At 49.4% G+C, this 18,016-nt stretch overlaps 1 protein-coding gene across 4 annotated transcripts; it reads right to left on the reverse strand.

Annotated features, from left to right (window-relative positions):
* Positions 1-11,457: 11,457 nt before the first annotated feature.
* Ecm1 (extracellular matrix protein 1) lies at positions 11,458-17,925 on the reverse strand. 4 transcript variants are annotated; one of them, XM_042682251.1, is made up of 10 exons: positions 17,504-17,925; positions 16,118-16,180; positions 15,932-16,033; positions 15,718-15,798; positions 15,549-15,626; positions 14,034-14,362; positions 13,463-13,837; positions 12,709-12,929; positions 12,459-12,546; positions 11,458-11,782 (listed from the first exon to the last, which is right to left on the reverse strand). In XM_042682251.1, exons 1-10 carry the CDS (start codon positions 17,571-17,573, stop codon positions 11,552-11,554), a joined length of 1,638 nt encoding a protein of 545 aa, XP_042538185.1. In that variant the 5' UTR covers positions 17,574-17,925; the 3' UTR covers positions 11,458-11,551. The 4 variants fall into 4 exon arrangements, with proteins under 4 accessions (XP_042538185.1, XP_042538184.1, XP_042538187.1 ...); XM_042682250.1 differs by having other exon boundaries at positions 15,549-15,629; XM_042682253.1 differs by lacking the exon at positions 17,504-17,925 and having other exon boundaries at positions 15,545-15,626; positions 16,118-16,179.
* Between the last annotated feature and the right edge of the window lie 91 nt (positions 17,926-18,016).

An 18,016-nucleotide genomic window follows, 5' to 3' on the forward strand; every position in this document is an offset into this window, starting at 1 on the left:
TAAATTCAAGTCCCAAAACAGGGCCAAAAAAAAAAAGGCCTAAGCACTGTTCCTAAGCTTTAAAAATTTTTTTTTCTTCTTTTGCTCAGGCTAGCATTCTACTACTAGAGCTACAGCTTCACTTTCTGTTCTTTTAGTGGGTTAATTGCAGATAAGAGTCTCATGAACTTTGGTATCCAGGCTGGCTTCAAACATGCATCCTCAGATCTCAGCCTCCTGAGTAGCTAGGATTACAGGAGTGAGCCACCAGCACCTGGCATAAACACTATCTAAGAATCTGAAGGCATGGCTCAAGTGTAGAATACCTGCTTAGCAAGTACAAGACCCTGAGTTCTAACCCTAGTACCACCAACTCCCCCCAACACACAAAAAAACCCCAACAACTTGAAAACTGACCTTAAAAGCAGCAGAGAGCTGGGAGTTGGTGGCTCATGCCTGTAATTCTAGTGCTCAGGAGGATAAGATCTGAGGATTGCAGTTCAAAGACAGCCCAAGCAGGAAAGTCCATGAGACTCTTATCTCCAATTAACCACAGGAAAAGCCGGAAGTGGTGCTATGGCTCAAGTGTTAGAGTGCTAGCCTTGAGCAAAGGGAACTCAGGGACAGCGCCCAAGTTCTGAGTTCAAGCCCCAGGAGCAGGGGAAAAAAAAAAAAAAAAAGCAGCAGAGGAAAGCCAGACTATAATCTCAACACTTAGAGGGTTGAGACCGGAGAATAGCAACCTGAGCTATTTAGCAATATCTCTGTCTCAAAGAATCACGAACGTGTACATATGTGAATATACACATATACGTGTACCCATAAATTTACACACATACATATAATACTTCTAATTATGGAACTATTAGGAAGATGAGGGGGCAGAGAGAAGAGGAAAAAGAAAGGTGGAGGACAAATAGTAGTTGTGAAATATATGACAATTATGTAAGAAGATGGCATAAGGAATTGTAATAAAAGCTGTGGCCCAACAGGGGCTTGGAAGGTCAGGGAAAGAGAATAAATGGCATAAACTTTTAGAGCTAGACTGTTAAGGAGGTACGAGTGGGAGGATGCAGGGTTAAGGAGGAGGTTGGATGAGGATCAACATGGTCTACTCTGTTTACATGTATAAAACAAGAACAATAACAGCAGTTGAAATTCTTTCAGAAGGGGGGTTGGGATGAGGGATTGGGGTGAGGGTGAGTTTGATGGGATAGATGTGTGGAAAGGTTACAGTGAAAACTCTTTTGCTGGTTCTGGTGGCTCCTGCCTGTAATCCTAGCTACTCAGGAGACTGAGATCTGAGAATCACGGTTTGAAACCAGCCCAGGAAAAGTCCATGAGACTCATCTCCAATTAACCACCAAAAAGCTGGAAATGGAGCTGGTTCAAGCTGGCAGAGTGCCAGTCTTGAGCAGAAAAAGCCAAGAGAGAGTAAAAGGACCCGAATTCAAGCCCAAGAAAAAGAAAAAACCCTTTCGTATGACTAATACATGCTAAAAATAAAAATAAAAAAAAGAGAAAGGAAGGGGGTGGGAGATGGGAAGGGATGCGAAGGGGAAACAAAGGAGGAGGCAACAATGCTTGATAAGAAATGTACTCATGAGCCGGGCGCTGGTGGCTCACGCTTGTAATCCTAGCTACTCAGGAGGCTGAGATCTGAGGATCGCGGTTCAAAGCCAGCCCGGGCAGGAGAGACTGTGAGACTCCTATCTCCAATAAACCACCAGAAAACCGGAAGTGGCGCTGTAGCTCAAGTGGTAGAGCGCTTGCCTTGAGCTGAAGAGCTGAAGGACAGTGCCCAGGCCCAGAGTTCAAGCCCCAGGACCGACAAAAAAAAAAAAAGAAATGTACTCATTATCTTGCCCATGTAATTGTAACCCCTCTGTACAGTATTTTCAAAATTTTAAAAAATAAAAAAAAGGAAGAAAGGAAAAATGGCAAGTACAAAAGATCATAGAAATACTTACAAGGTCTCCAGATATTGAAGTGATCAGAGGGATTACTAAATAATTATAACTATTATATTGAAAGAATAAGGCCAAGATTAGAACAAGGGTAGGATTTAAAAAATGCATTGTTATTATAGAGGTGATGTACAGAGGGATTTCCTTTTTTTTTTGTCTGCATGGGGCCTGACCTCTGGGCCTGGGCGCTGTCCCTCAGCTCTTCAGCTCAAGGCTAGTGCTCTACCACTTGAGCCACAGTGCCACTTCCGGCTTTTTCTGCTTATGTGGTGCTGAGAAATTGAACCCAGGGCCTTATGCATGCAAGACAAACACTCTACCACTGAGCCACCTTCCCAGCCCAGTATGGAGGGATTTCAATTACATGAGTCAGGTAATGAGTACATTTCCTTTCTTTTCTTTTCTTTTTTTTTGGGGTGGGGGGGTCCGGTTGTGGGGCCTGAACTCTGGGCCTGGGCGCTGTCCCTCAGCTCTTCAGCTCAAGGCTAGTGCTCTACCACTTGAGCCACAGTGCCACTTCCGGCTTTTTTCTTTTTGCTTATGTGGTGCTGAGGAATCGAACCCAGTACTTCAGGCATGCAAGGCAAGCACTCTACCACTGAGCCACCTTCCCAGCCCTACATTTCCTTTCTTACAGCGTCTTCTGTTCCCTCCTTCTCTCTCAGTCCCTCCTTCCTGTCTCTCCTCAGGAGTTGTATAGTTCACTTTGATCAATGTCCAGTAAGCTCCACTGCTGCACTTTTCTTTCTGTTCTTTTTTCTTTTTTTTTTTTTTTGCCAGTCCTGGGGCTTGAACTCAGGGCCTGCACACTGTCTCTGAGCTTCTTTTGCTCAACACTAATACTCTACCACCTGAGCCACAGCGCCACTTCCAGCTTTTCCTGTTTATATTTGTATGGTACTGAGGAACCAAACCCAAGGCTTCATGCCTGCTAGGCAAACACTCTACCACTAAGCCACATTCCCAGCCCTGTTATGCTTTTTCATAGGGCAGGATTTTCATGATGCCAGAAACCTGTGTCTCAGGAACCCTTGGACTCTGCCACATTATGAGAAAAAAAAAAAAAAATCAGGGAAAATGGCTGACTATAAATTTGATGTATCACACCTGTTTTCTCAGGTCTGAAGCAGTATGGCGGGCCAAGGCAGACAAATAAGAGTTGTAAGTATGTCAGTGCTTCAGCAATGAAGCAGCAGAGGGTGGCAGCCCTGAACCACTGCTGTGGAGTTTTCCTGAGCACAGGCAAATGGAGAATACGTTAGCTGACTTCTTCAGCGCACACAGAGGTCTTGGTATAAGTTCTCCAGGGGGGGCTCTGGAGGTCATCAGCATTCCTTAACGATAAATAAGGTCACTAGACCTGTGTGCACAGGCCACTTCCTGAGTACACACTATCACCTCTGACAGACAGAATTATATGAAGGGAACCTACAGAAATTCCCCAAGAAGGGGCTGGGAAGGTGGCTCAGCGGTAGAGTGCATGCCTTGCAAGCATGAGGCCCTGGGTTCCATTCCTCAGCACCACATAAACAGAAAAAGCCAGAAGTGGCGCTGTGGCTCCAGTGGTAGAGCACTAGCCTTGAGCTGAAGAGCTGAGGGACAGCGCCCAGACCCAGAGTTCAGGCCCCATGACCGGCAAAAAAAAAAAAAAAAAAGAAATTCCCAAAGAACTGTGCGCAATGAAACAGGCATAAATATTTTCTGGCCCATGTGTGGAGGTATTTGACATTCAGGTATCTTCAGGTATTGCTTCAGAAATGAAGCCATCACCTACGTTTATCCCCACTAAGCTGGTGCACTACCACTTGGGCCACACCTCTAGCAGCATTTTGCTGGTTTTTCTGGAGATGGAATCCTTTGAACTTTTCTGCCCTGTTGGCCTTGAATGGAAAGCCTCTAGATTTCAGCCTTCTAAGTAGCTAGAATTACAGCTGTGCTATGTTTTTCAAACATACCACACCTTCTGTATTATTACCGCCTCCAGAAAAATTTTCTTCCATCAATGAACATTCAAGTCTCCACTGCTGCTAATATCCTTGAGATGTTGTTTTAGTGCTTGTGGGTTTTTTTGTTTTTTTGTTTTTTTGTTTGTTTGTTTGTTTTTGCTAGTTCAGGAGCTTGACCTCAGGGCTTGGACACTGTCCCTAAGCTTTTTTTTTTTTTTGTCAGTCATGGGGCTTGAACTCTGGGCCTGGGCATTGTCCCTCAGCTCTTCAGCTCAAGGCTAGCACTCTACCACTTGAGCTACAGCGCCACTTCTGGTTTTCTGGTGGTTTATTGGAGATAGGAGTCTCATGGTCTTTCCTGCCCGGGCTGGCTTTGAACCGCTATCCTCAGATCTTAGCCTCCTGAGTAGCTAGGATTACGGGCGTGAGCCACCATCGCCCGGCTTCCCTAAGCTTTTTTTTGCACAAGCCTAGTGCTCTACCACTGCACTAGCCAGAGCTCCACTTCTGTACTTAATGCTGGTTCATTGGAGATAAGAGTCTCCTGGGCTTTCCTAGCCCACCTGGCCTCAAGCCATAACCCTTGGATCTTAACCTCCTGAGTAGCTAGGATTACAAGTGTGAGCTACTAGTGCCTGGCTTAGGCTTCTTTATTTACAGAATACTTAGCACACTAACAAAAAGGGCTGTTTGTGTACGTTGGTTAAACTTTGCATGTATCTAATGCTTTGTATATCCTTTCCTTTCCAACAAAAATTTTAACTCAAGCTTGACTTCCAAGTAGGAGTTTAGAGTCTCATATCTACGGCTCCTAAACTTAACTAATACGTTTATTTTGAGCCTGTTAGGAAAATGGAGAATGAAAAAGGAATAGGCCTGATTCTCGCCAACAGGCTAGGACTGTTTATTGCCAGTAAGGGGCACGCACCTTCCCATGGGTTTGAAGGTTGTACAAGGGATTGGATTTGGGGACCAGGTTTACATAGGTCTTAACATGTTAACGAAGAAAAATCAGGCTGTAGGGGTTGGGAAGGTGGCTCAGTGGTAGAGTGCTTGCCTTGCATGCATGAGGCTCTGGGTTCAATTCCTCAGCACCACATAAACAAAAAAGGCCAGACGTGGCACTGCGGCTCTAGTGGTAGAGCACTAGCCTTGAGCTGAAGAGCTGAGGGACAGCGCCCAGGCCCAGAGTTCAAGCCCCACAACCAACCCAAAAATAAAAAAAATCAGGCTGTAATTACTGGGGGGTTAGGGATGGGCACTTTCAGTTAGGTCAAGAATGGAATGTCCTGCTTGGGATGATGGGGACTTTCAGTCAGGCAGAGGTTGCAATAACTTGCCTGCAGACAGGGGAGTGGCCAAACCTGTTCGTGAGCCTGGTGACTTGCTTGACCTGGGGGAATAAGGCAGGAATCAACCCTTCATATTCCATTTTTTTTTGACAGTCTTGGTGCTTGAACTCAGGGATTGGGCACTGTCCCTGAGCTTCTTTTGCTCAAGGCCAGCGCTCTACCACTTGAGCTACAGTGCCACTTCTGGCCTTTTCTGTTTATGTGGTGCTGAGGAATTGAACCCAGGGCCTCATGCATGCAAGGCAAGCGCTCCACTACTCAGCTCCATCCCCAGCCCATATTCCATCTTTTTTTTTGGTTATGGGGTTTGAACTCTGGGCCTGGGCGCTGTCCCTCTCAAGGCGAGTGCTCTACCACTTGAGCCACAGTACTACTTCCAGTTTTCTGGTGGTTAATTGGAGATAGGAGTCTCACAGAGGGCTGGGAAGATGGCTCAGTGGTAGAGCGCTTGCCTTGCATGCCTCTGAGGTCCTGGGTTCGATTCCTCAGCACCACATAAGCAAAAAGAAAAAAGCCGGAAGTGGCACTGTGGCTCAAATGGTAGAGCGCTAGCCTTGAGCTGAAGAGCTGAGGGACAGTGCGCAGGCCCAGAGTTCAGGCCCTACGACCGGACTCAAAAAACAATAAAAATAAAAATAAATAAAAATAAAGAGTCTCACAGACCCTCTGTACAGTGTGTTCACAAAAAAAAATAAAATAAAAAAAATAAAGAGTCTCATAGACTTTCCTTCCCCGGGCTGGCTTCGAACTGCAATCCTCAGATCTCAGCCTCCTGAGTAGTTTGGATTCCACGCGTGAGCTACTGGTGCCCAGCCCATATTCCATCTTTAGACACACAAAAAGATTGGGCTGAGAGGGGAGCAACATTGAGTTTGAGAACAAAGCAGATTCCCATCATTTGAACTCTTGAAGTATGGAAGGTGGAGGAACATTGTGGTCTTTTCTGGCTACTTCCTCCTGGCATGAGCTGTGGAAGAGTCACTGGAGCAGGTCTTCGGAGTCCAGGTCTGCACTGGGCAGGGCAGTGTGCTGTAAGCACAGCCTGCAGTAATAGCATGGCTTTGACATGCTCCCAGGTGGTATTCTGAGTGAGGGCTCTTATCTTGTTAAAAAGAAACTAGCGCTCTACCACTTGAGCCACAGCGCCACTTCTGGTTTTCTGGTGGTTAATCGGAGATAAGAGCCTCATGGCCTTGGGCTGGGAAGGTGGCTTAGTGGTAGAGTCTCATCGCCTTTCCTGCCCGGGCTGGTTTTGAACCGTGATCCTCAGATCTCAGCCTCCTGATTAGCTAGGATTACAGGTGTGAGCCACTGGCACCCAACTTGGATTAACTCTTAAACAAAACTTTTGAAGTTAAATAACATTTTTAGTATAATGTCAATATTCTTAGACACATTTATTTGCACCCAAATCTAATGAACTTCTTTGCCCTACTTAAAGATTTTTCCTTTTATTTATTTTTTATTTTTTTGGGTCCTGTTGTGGGGCCTGAACTCTGGGCCTGGGTGCTGTCCCTCAGCTCTTCCGCTCAAGGCTAGCGCTCTACCACTTCAGCCACAGCGCCACTTCCGGCTTTTTTCTTTTTGCTTATGTGGTGCTGAGGAATCGAACCCAGGGTCTCATGCATGCAAGGCAAGCACTCTACCGCTGAGCCACCTTCCCAGTCCCAAGATTTTTCCTCTTAACAAGTAGCATAGTTGATCATTAACTTCTTTAACACAAGGATTAGTTACAATTGCAGTAAGAAAGTAAATAATTTTCTTTTATGTTTTGCCAGGCCTGAGGCTTAAACTCTGGGCCTGGGCACTGTCCCTGAGCTTCTTTTGCACAAGGCTAGGACTCTACCACTTGAGACACAGCACCACTTCCAGCTTTTTCTGTGTTTATGGTACTGAGGAGTTGAACCCAGGGCTTCATGTACGTGAGGCAAGCACTCTACCACCAAGAAACATTCCCAGCCCCAGCAAATAATGTTTACAACATGATGGCAATTTTTATGTATTATGAGATTACTTTGTTTTTGTTTTTGTTTTTTTTTGGTCCGGTCATGGGGCTTGAACTCTGGGCCTGGGCGCTGTCCATCAGCTCTTCAGCTCAAGGCTAGTGCTGTACCACTTGAGCCACTTCCGGCTTTTTTCTTTTTGCTTATGTGGTGCTGAGGAATCGAACCCAGGGCTTCAGGCTTGCAAGGCAAGCGCTGTACCACTGAGCCACCTTCCCAGCCCTATGAGATTACTTTGAACATGTTCATACATAGGCACTTGTGCACAAAAGTTTTCAGGCATGCTTAAGTTTAAAAAAAAAAAAATGAAAATCCAGCTGTAAGTTTAGAACCACATGGTCAATGCTAGAAACACCAAATAAAATAACCAGAATAGAAAAGCCTTTAAGACAATTTTGGTAAACCTTGGAAGGAGAGTGGAGATGACATGAAATCTCACCTAGTGGGGTCCATCTCCAGGGCCTGCTGAGAACTGGGGAAGGAGGGTTCCTCCAGGGACCCATAGCAACCTCACAGAGGTGTTTTGCCTTAAGGAAGAAGTTAAGAATCTAGATTTTGAAGTGAGTAGACTCAGGAAAGAGAAAAGTAATGGATTAGTGTCCTGAGTCCTGAAGGGAAAAAGATCAGGTTTGTTGTGGATATGCTATCTGTCTAACTGCTTCCATGCTTGGAGCAGACAGTTTTCACGTAGAGGATCTAGACCAGCTGCAGAGAGGAAGAATGTAGTTATAATGGCAAGGATGGGGAAAAGACTTGCACTTATGGAACCACTGATAAAGGACAGCTAGTCCATTAGAGGAAACCTAGAAGGGGGCCTGGGACCCTGCCTGCATCTCACTTTCAAGGACACATGTCAAAGTGCTGTCAGTGGGAATGGAGGCGATGCAAATGATCTCTAGTCTGAAGGTTGTAAGAGAGAGAAAAAGAGACTGAGAGAGAGACAGACAGACAGACAGACAGACAGACAGACAGACAGACAGAGACAGAGAGAAAGGAGGGGAACAGAGCTTGCTACAAGACAAGGAAAGTTACCTTTCTAGAGGAGATGGCTGGGGGGGGCTTATGACAGAGAAGGACTTGGTGAACAGGGCGGGAGAGCAGGGGGATGGCGTCTGAGTGGAGGTGGATGAGGATTTGTGTGCAGGGACCTTGGACTCCTCATCGTTTTGTTAGAGAATGGTTTAAATCAGTAAAAGTAAAATCCAAGGTTCTGAATTCAGAGTCTGGGTCGGGGAGCTTGCACCAAGGACCATGTCTGGTTACCTTGTCCTGAAGACCTTTAGATGGTGGGTGGAATCCATCACCAAGTGGCAAAGAGCCTCCCACCTGGAAATCAAGAGTCCCACAGTGGGCCAATAATACCTCAGGCCATGCGGGGTGGCTGTCCACGAGGCATGCTCAGCTTATGTAGGCAAAGGCCACGTGGTCTTTCAGGTGGCTGTTTAGCCCAAAGTAAGCTCAGAGGGCTCTGCGCTCTGATGGAGAAAGTCCTCAGAAAGAGAAGGTAGAAGGCTGGTGAGAGGAGTCCAGGAGGCGGGTGGAGGGGGCCCAGTTACTCCTCTCCCAGATCTTTGGCAACATGTGTTAGGAGGAGAATAGAAAAGGAGAAGGCCAGACTCAATTGTCAACAGGCTAGGACTGTGTATTGCCAGTGAGGGGCACAGACCTTCCTGCGGGTTTGGAGGTTGTGCATGGGACTGGATTTTGGAGCCGGGTTTATATGGGTCTTAACAAGGAAACAAAGAAGTAAAAATCAGGCTGTAATTCCTGGGGGGGTGGGCGGGGGGCTAGGGCTGGGCACTTTTGTTAAGGTCCAGAATGGAATGTCCCACCTGGAATGATGGGGACTTTCAGTCAAGCCTAGGTTGAAAACAACCTGCATGTGCACAGACATACGGCCACGCCTGTGAATGCGCACCTGGTGTCTTGCTTGATCTGGGTGAATGAGGCAGGAATCAACCCTACTCTCTTCTTCAAACAACTTGTGTCAGACACATCTGAGAAGACCACCAACTGTAAAGTCCTTTCAGCCTTGGTGCTGGTCTATAAAGCCACTTTTCTGCCTGTTATGGCCACTGCCCCTGGAACTTTCTATTCCTCCGACCTTGCTACCTTGAGAGGCCATCCTCAAAGCACTGAAGCTGCTCCCAAAAGAGCACACTGGTATCCTCAACAGCCTTATATCACATGGACTGAATAACTTCTGGGTAGGGGCTGTGTGTGTGTGTGTGTGTGTGTGTGTGTGTGTACTGGTACTGGTACTTGAACTCAGCCTGGGTGCTGTCCTTTAGGTGTTTCACTCAAGGTTGGCATTCTACCACTTGAGCCACAGCTCCACTTTCAGCTTTTTGGTGGTTAATTGGAGATAAGTATCTTAGGAACTTTCCTGCCTGGGCTGACTTCAAACCATGATCCTCAGATCACGGCCTCCTGAATAGGTAAGATTTCAGGCATGAGCCACCAGTGCCTGGCTGGCTGTGGGATTTTGTTTTTTGTTTTGCCAGTCTTGGGGCTTGAACTCAGGGTCTGGGCACTGTCCATAAGCCTATCAGTGCTCAAGGCTAGCATTCTACCACTTGAGCCACAGCGCCACTTCTGGCTTTTTCTGCTTATGTGGTACTGAGGAATCAAACCCAGGGCTTCATGCATGCTATGCGAGCACTCTACCACTGAGCCACATTCCCAGCCTTGGCTGTGTATTTTTTTAAAAAATGTATTCTCCAATCTTGTATAGTACATATTCAGTTCAATCCATGAATACTAGAAAGCTGTGGTAGGAACATTGTCCAAACCTGGAACAGACAGTGAGACCTCAAAAAAACAAATAGAAAAAACAGTTGTGCATTGTTTGTCTGAGGAAACTGAGATCTGATGGTTGCAGTTTGAAGCTTGTTTGGTCAGAAAAGTCCATGAGATACCTATCTCCAACTAACCAGTAAAATGCTATACAAGTAGAGCTGTGGCTTATGTGGTAGAATGCTGTCTTGAGTAAAAAAAGCTAACGGGGAACTGGAGGCTCTTAATTAAAGCCCCAGCACACACACACACACACACATACACACACACACACACACATACACACACACACACATACACACACACACACACACACCCCTATAAAATGAATACTAGAGTCAACACATGATCCTCCAAGGGTCAAAGTGAAGATTTTAAAATGTTAGGCTGGGCTGGGGATGTTGTTCAGTGGTAGGGGCATGTACTTATCATTTTCAAAGCCCCAGATTTGAACTCCAGCATTCCAAAAGAAAATACCAGGTTGGGCCAGGTGCCAATGGCTCATACCTGTAATCCTAACTGTTCAGGAGGCTGAGATCTGAGGATCACAGTTTGAAGCCAGCCTGGGCAGAAAAGTCTGTGAGAGGGGGCTGGGAAGTTGGCTCAGTGGCAGAGCGCTTGCCTTGTATGCCTGAGGCCTTGGGTTCGATTCCTCAGCACCACATAAGAAAAAGAAAAAAGCCGGAAGTGGCACTGTGGCTCAGGTGGTAGAGTGCTAGCCTTGAGCTGAAGAGCTGAGGGACAGTGCTCAGGCCCAGAGTTCAGGCCCCACAACCGGACCAAAAAAAAAAAAAGAAAAGAAAAGTCTGTGAGACTTCTTTTTTTTTGTATTTTTTTATTGTAAAAATATTGTACAGAGGGGTTACAGTTACATGAGCAAGGTAATGAGTACATTTCCTATTGAGCATTGTTGCCTCCTGCTTTGTTTTCCCCCTACCATCCCTTCCCTCCCACCTCCACAACTACCCTCCCCCTCCTCTGTGAGACTCTTACCCAATTAGCTAGTATAAAAAGCCAGAGGTGGAGCTAGGGCTCAAGGTATAAAGCACCACCATTGAGAAGAAGAGAAAAAAAAAGGGCTAAGTGAGTGCAAGAGTCTGAGTTCTAGCCCCAGCGCTGGAACAAAAGAACATCAAAAATAAGAAAATAAAAATATCATGTTGGGATGTGGCAAACTGGGAATTATCAGGGACATGAACTATATCTTTGACAGCTGGTTAACAAAATGGTATCCTTTTCAAATACATAAGGTCAAGATGACAAGTGGTAAAGATAAGCCAGTTAGCATTGGTCCTACCACAGCCTGTGGAACGTCTTCTGCTCAGTCAGTAGGGGCAAGGTAGTGGATCAGTCATTGAAGGAAATCCAAGCAGGCTTAGGAGGGTGTGTTTGTATGTTACAGACAATGAAGACGCCAAATCCAAGAGGTGTTTATTGTAATGAGTGTTCAGGGAGGGTGGAGTGGGGTGGGGTTCCCCCCATCTGATCCTCCAAGGCTCTGAGCTGACTCATTCTTCCTTGGACCCAGGGGTGGGGCTGCTATTTGTTCCCCGAGTTGGGCTCTGCTCCCCCTGGTGTGGGGCATCTCCACTGTCCCCAGCCACTAGAGCCACATTCCTCAGATAATTGATGTTGAAGCAGTTGGTCTGTTCATCCCCAGGAGTCAGGTCACAGCAAAGGGCAGTATCTTTCCAGAAGTTCCGTCGGGGACCACATAGATCATCGACAAAGGCAAATTTCTGAAGAGAAGAGTAAGGATCAGGAATGATGATAAGGTACAAAGGAGGGGGGCTGCTCATTCTTCTGTCAGCTTTCCTCTGGGATCTCTTCCTGGGGCCCAGAGATAGTACAAGGCTGCCTCACATAGCTAGATTCCTTGTGACTGACAGATGTGCACATCTGGAGATGCCAGATGTCTGAGGCCTAGAGAAGCTGTAGTAGGAGCTTAGGAATGGGGAACAGGCCAGGTCAGGAAGGAAGACTTCAGGAACCAAGAAAAAGATCTCTCCCACTAGTCCTCCTTACTAGTGGGCTGCTTTGAGATAGTAAAGAGAAGAGGCAGGCTCATGTCTGTAATCCTAGCTACTTGAGGCTGAGATCTGAGGATCACAGTTCAAAGCAAACCCAGGCAGGAAAGTCTGTGAGACACTTATCTCCAATTAACCATCCAACAGCTGGAAGTAGAGCTCTGGCTCAAATGGTCAAACGGTAGAGTGTTAGCCTTGAGCAAAAAAGTTCAGGGACAGCACCCAACTCCAGGACTCTCTTTCTCTCTCTCTCTCTCTCTCTCTCTCTCTCTCTCTCTCTCTCTCACACACACACACACACACACACACACACACACACACACACACACTGGTAGCCTTCACTTCTAGCTTTCTCTCTCTGCTTCCTTGTATCCCCTTCCCCACACACCTCTTCTTCAGCACAGCAGGCCTGTTCTGGAAACGGCAGGTCACAGCAGCGGGCAGTCATGTTCTGGATCAGCCCAGGAATCTGTTTGCTATGGTTGGTGTGAAAAAGGTAGAGATCAGGGTCTTTACAGCCATGGCATTTAACTGGTACTGCAAGACCCACTTATGGTCTGCATGCGCTCCGTCCGAGGGCACCTAGGAGGGACGCTTCTGGGAGGAGAAGAGGGCGGGAGGATCGGGGCAAGACTCACTGTTTGCTGATAGCTCTTTGGTTTCCACAGAGATGGCCCATGAGGTTGGGGGTCACTCGGCTGAGGTCAAGGGTCAAGATGTCCCGGTCATAGTTGGGGTAGGGAGCCCGACGGGCAAAACACTCATCACGGGCAGGGCTAGGAGGGTAGTGGCAACACGAGTGGGGATGGGTCTTTATAGCCTGCTCCTGGTCACAGTACTTATCCAGAGTGTCTTCCCACTGTGGGGGAGCAGGGAGACAGACAGACAGACAGAGGGAGAGAGAGAGAGAGAGAGTCAGAAACCTAGCTACTTGTCTCCTTCTCTCCTCACCATCTACTTTCTTATCACCCCCAGCTATGAAATGAGGGGCTCAAGCCCCAGGGGCTCAGATGGGAGGAAGAAGACCCAGAGGGCAGGAGGCAGCATGGACACGTGGAAGTCTCAGGGCAGGGGGCACAGAGGAGGCGCCCTGTCGCCGTGGGAGACGAGCCGGCACAGCAGGAGGAGAGGCCGAGGTGAGGGGCCAGAGCTGGCTGGCTGGCAGCCGGGGGGTGCGCGTGTGGGGGTCACAGGTGGACGAAGCCAGGACTGTAGCATGAAGGCTCGAGACGGAACAGATTCGGATGACAGATGGACACAACGGGTGGACGGACAATCACAAGCAGACGAACATGCTCCGGGTGGGAAGCGCGCGGGTGGACGGGCTGGCACGGTGGGCTGGAGCCGGGCGGCAGGCGGGCGGGCTGGCGGGGCTGGCGGCGTGGCACTTACAGCCTTCCACGCACAGGTGAGGTTGCTGCCCCGGCGGCAGCAGCGCTGGAAGTCGCCCTCGAGCCGCAGCAGCGCCTGCAGCTGCCTTTGGAGGCGGCCGGCGGCCGGCAGGTGGCGGGGCACGGCGCGGAAGCGTCGCAGGTGGCAGATGTTCTTGAGGTTATCCAGGGTGGGCATCGCGGGGGGGAAAGGCACCTCGGGGCCCGAGGAAATGCCGGGCTGCTGGCTGGGGCAGGCCCGGGGCTGGTAGTGCGGCCGAGGCGCCTCCTCCTGGAAGCAGGAGAAGCGCGCCTCCCCCTGCTTTTTGCAGCACCCGTGGGGTCGCGTCTTGACCGAGAACTCGGCCTCACAGAACCGGGTCATTGTGTCCTCCCACTAGAGCGAGAGGGGGTGCGGGTCAGCCAGCACGCCCCGGGGTCCCCACTCTTGCCTTCCCCCCCCCCCCCCCTCCAGGGTCGCCTGGCTGGCAGGGAGCAAACGCCAGTGCTGTTCCCTGCGCTCTGGGCAGCCTGGGGAGGCTTGCGGGAGGCCCGGGGTTCAAGGCCCCCCCGGCCTCACGTCCAACCCTTACCACGAGCTGCGCACAGTCCAGGCGGTTTCCGCGGCTGCGGCAGCGGCAGCAGCGGGAATAGCCGGTCTCCAGCAGGTTGAGGGCCTGGCCCTGGCGACTGAGGTGGGAGAAGCCAGTCTGCGGCAGGTTCCAGGGCCCGTACACCACGTGCTGGCGCTCCGGAAGGCAGATCTGCTTCAGATTGTCGGGGGAAGGCCGCCCCGGCGGGAAGCCGTCCAGCCGGTGGGCCCAGCCGCCCCGAGCGCGAGCCGGCGGCGGGCAGTGCTCCGCCGGATTCCAGGATGGAGATTCTTCTGGAGGGCTCTGGCTCATGAGGGGAGCTGGCCTTTCTAGAATGAGGAACACAGAATGGGAGGGAGGGACAGACAAAGGCTAGCCAAGAGAGCGGGCATGATTGAAAGAACTTGAGGCGAAAGGATTGGGAGGACATCAGGGAATTGGGGAAGAAAGGAATCTGTGCTTATTTTTGGAATAACTGACTAAAAGGAAGAAAATGGAAGCCTGCAAGGTTTTACCCTTACAACCATCCTTCCTCTCAAATCTTTGCTCCCTGTGCTATGTCCTGCCCTCAGGGTCCTAGATGCTCATGCAGGGGGAGGGACATCAATGTGTCACTCACCGTGTCTCTGTTTGGATTGGGAGATCTCCTGAGGTGGGGGAGGTGGGTCAACTGGGGTAGAAATGTGTGAACAAAACTCACTTTAGGATTGGCATCTCTAGAAAATAGGAATCAGCCAGGAGTGGTTGTGCAGGAGGATCAAAAGTTTGAGAGCAAGGGGCTGGGAAGGTGGCTCAGTGGTAGAGCACTTGCCTTGCATGCTCGAGGCCCTGGGTTCGATTCCTCAGCCCCACATAAGCAAAAAGAAAAAAGGCGGAAGTGGCATTGTGGCTCAGGTGGTAGAGTGCTAGTCTTGAGCTGAAGAGCTGAGGGACAGCACCCAGGCCCAGAGTTCAGGCCCCACGACCGCACCCAAAAAAAAAAAATGCTTGATAAGAAATGTACTCATTGGGCTGGGAAGGTGGCTCAGTGGTAGAGTGCTTGCCTTGCATGCCTGAGGCCCTGGGTCCAATTCCTCAGCACCACATAAGCAAAAAGAAAAAAGCCGGAAGTGGTGCTGTGGCTCAAGTGGTAGAGCACTAGCCTTGAGCTGAAGAGCTGAGGGACAGCGCCCAGGCCCAGAGTTCAGGCCCCACGACCCGACCAAAAAAAAAAAAGTTTGAGAGCAGCCTGGGCTATGTCTGGTGTCAAAAACAAAACAAAACATAACAAAGGAAACAGGAACCTGACTGGTTGCCATCCGCAAAGAGGAACTCAGTATGGGGTTATTATATGTCATTCAATCACATCATTTATCCAGCAGGCTCCGTTTTCTCAGTTGTATGCATGAAGAGAGTAAACAACTCCTTTACTCTTACTCGGCTAAGTGACAGAACCTACCATCTTGTTTGCTTCCAAAGCCGGCTCTGGAGTGAGTCAGTGGAGTTAGGGGCCGGGGTAGGGGGGTAGTTACTTACTTTCCTTCTGTTCAGTAGAGCTTTGGGGAGGGGGCAGCTCTTCTTGGGGGGAAATTGCTTCCTGAGAGAAACGGGAACCTGCTGGAAGGCAGACGTGAGCACACACAGGAGTGAAGATCAAGACCAGCATCAACAGGGCCGAGGGATGGGGGGGGGGGCACAAGCTCACCTTTCTTTTCAACAGGGATTTGGGGCGGGGCCAGCACTTCCTTCTGCACAGGGATGGCTTTTGGCGAGAGAAGGGGCTGTACTATAGAAAGAGGAGAGTGTGAGCAGCCAGGCTATAGGAGAGGTAAGGCTTCCTCTCTCCTCTCTGAGAAGAGCAGGAAGCAGAGTCGTTAGAGACCTGGAGGGGGCGCTGAGCAGGGCAGGTGGGGCCTTACCTTCATGCTGTTCCTCAAAGGGAAGGTCATACTCTATGGTGTCAGGCTGATACATAGAGAAGCTTCGGGTCCAGGGTGGGGAAGGGGGTGCTGCATAGCCAACTAGAAGCAAGTGGGGGTAGAGTCAGAGCCCACAGCTCCTCCTCCTCGACTCCCTATTCCTTGATTGCTCCCCCAAACTCTTACCTTCCTGAAGGTTGTGAGTGAGGCGTTCTGGTCTCACCTCCTGCTTTTCTGGAGTCCTAAGGCCTGGAGGGAAGACACGCAGGTGAGAGGCAGGGTTTTTGTTGTGGTTTGGTCCCAGTTCTAGGACTTGAACTCAGGGCCTGCGTGGTGTCCTTTAGGTGTTTCACTCAAGGTTGGCATTCTACCACTTGAGCCACAGTTCCACTTCCAGCTTTTTGGTGGTTAATTGGAGATAAGAGTTTCATAGACTTTCCTGCCCAGGCTGACTTTGAACTGGGATCCTCAGATCTCAGCTTCCTGAGTAGCTAGGATTACAGGCTTGAGCCTATACTTCTAGCTGTCAGGGGCAATTTTGAACAAGGGACTAAGTGTGGAAAGAAGATTAAGACATGGAAGCCACTTAAGTATGGCACCTTCCCTGCATCCAATAATCTCCTCCACAAACACACCTACACTGACTAGGTCCTGAGAAAATCTGTGATACTTTGATGGCCTCACCTCTACCTGGCTCAGAGGTTGAGCCTGAAAGGAATATGACAAGTGAGACTTGAGAAGAGAGTCCCTAATTTTCTTTCAGTGTCTCCCCCTCAGGGCTTATGGCTATGGCTGTGCTCCATCTAGGGCTCACTGTGGTGCTTGTCTATCTTTTTAAGTCTGACTTGGAACAGGTAGGGGGAGCTCACCTATGCACATCCTCTTCCCTACCTAGCCTTCTAGGCCTTTGTACATCATTAGATCTTCTGGGGAGGGGCCCAGGCAGCTGAAGCACTTCCCTGTGGTCTTAGCTCTTCCTTGGTTTGGGTCTCAACTTAGGACTTGAGGGACTGAGTCAGACAGGAATCAATTACAGCTCATCCACAGGCCCAAGACTAAGAACTGGGAGGGACAACGACAGAATTCCACCAGAAATGGATTTGATCTATTTACATCTTTTAACAGTCCTCTCTGCTGGAATTCCATTTGGTTAGGGATCAAAGCAGGTAGTATGTAAGTGCCAGGTAGAAAAGTCTGCGGGTGGATTTACCCTGACTCTTCCTCTAACCAAGGAGTCAGTTAAGGCTCCCTGGGTCAGCAGACCAGTTTAGTGTCCTGTGTAGATCCTTTCTCCCTTCTTACCTGCTTCATAGCCCCCTCCATATAGATCTGCTCAGGCATTGACCCTTACTCTGATTTCACCTACCCTCTGTTGTCGACCTGACCCTGACGTTGTGTTCCTTTACTAGCAATCTCCAGGAGCCCCTCTCCTGCTTCTGCCTCCCTGGTTAAAGGCAGCAGTGCCCCAAGCATACCATGGACTGCTCAGAAAAGGAAGGGCAAACCACCCTGCTGCGGATGAGCTGTCCAGAGCCAGGTCCCTTCCCCAGGGCCGACCCCACCCCTACTCACCTCCTTCAGAGGTGGCAGAAGAAAGAGCCAAGCAGGCAAAAACCAAGGCTGCTCTGGATATGGTCCCCATCCTGGGGTAGGAACTGGTCGCCGCCACCCAGAAGCGGAGTTGTCTCAGGCAGATCTGGATTTGAAGGTCTGGGCTGCTGGAAGCCTGTTCCTCTGGTTACTGCTACTGCTGATGGAATTTTCTGGGCAGCTGTCTCCCTTTATAAGCTGTCTGGTGTTATCTCCCGCCCTCCTTAGCTTCCTGCCATGACTCAGTCCCAGCTGCTCCTCCTCTGGCAGCCACTCCTCCCAAACTCATCCTGAAGCCTGCTCAGAGGATTGAGAAGAATGGAGGTGATGGGAGGGGAACACTCACAAAACCCAGGAGAAACTGATTCAGAGATTCATGGAGCATGGGACACTTGAGCCCTTAGTTTGGCCTTAGTTTCTCAACTTACATGCTGCCTTTGTGGAGAAGGGATCTTAGAAGCAACTGAACTGGGGGTGGAGAAAAAGGACAGCTGC

The sequence above is a fragment of the Dipodomys spectabilis genome, unplaced genomic scaffold (assembly GCF_019054845.1).
Source record: "Dipodomys spectabilis isolate Male_0828 unplaced genomic scaffold, ASM1905484v1 ptg000069l, whole genome shotgun sequence".
Taxonomy (NCBI): Eukaryota; Metazoa; Chordata; class Mammalia; order Rodentia; family Heteromyidae; genus Dipodomys; species Dipodomys spectabilis.

Bases quoted from the DNA above. Each gene is read 5' to 3' on its own strand.
- Ecm1 (XM_042682250.1), bottom strand. From the start codon at position 17,573: ATGGGGACCATATCCAGAGCAGCCTTGGTTTTTGCCTGCTTGGCTCTT. The intron at 12,547-12,708 runs GTGAGTCTTGCC...CACCAACCATAG, and splicing joins CAAAGAGCTATCAGCAAACA to CAAACAGATTCCTGGGCTGA. The intron at 11,783-12,458 runs GTGTGTGGGGAA...TCTTCTCTTCAG, and splicing joins CCTGCTGTGCTGAAGAAGAG to AAATTTGCCTTTGTCGATGA.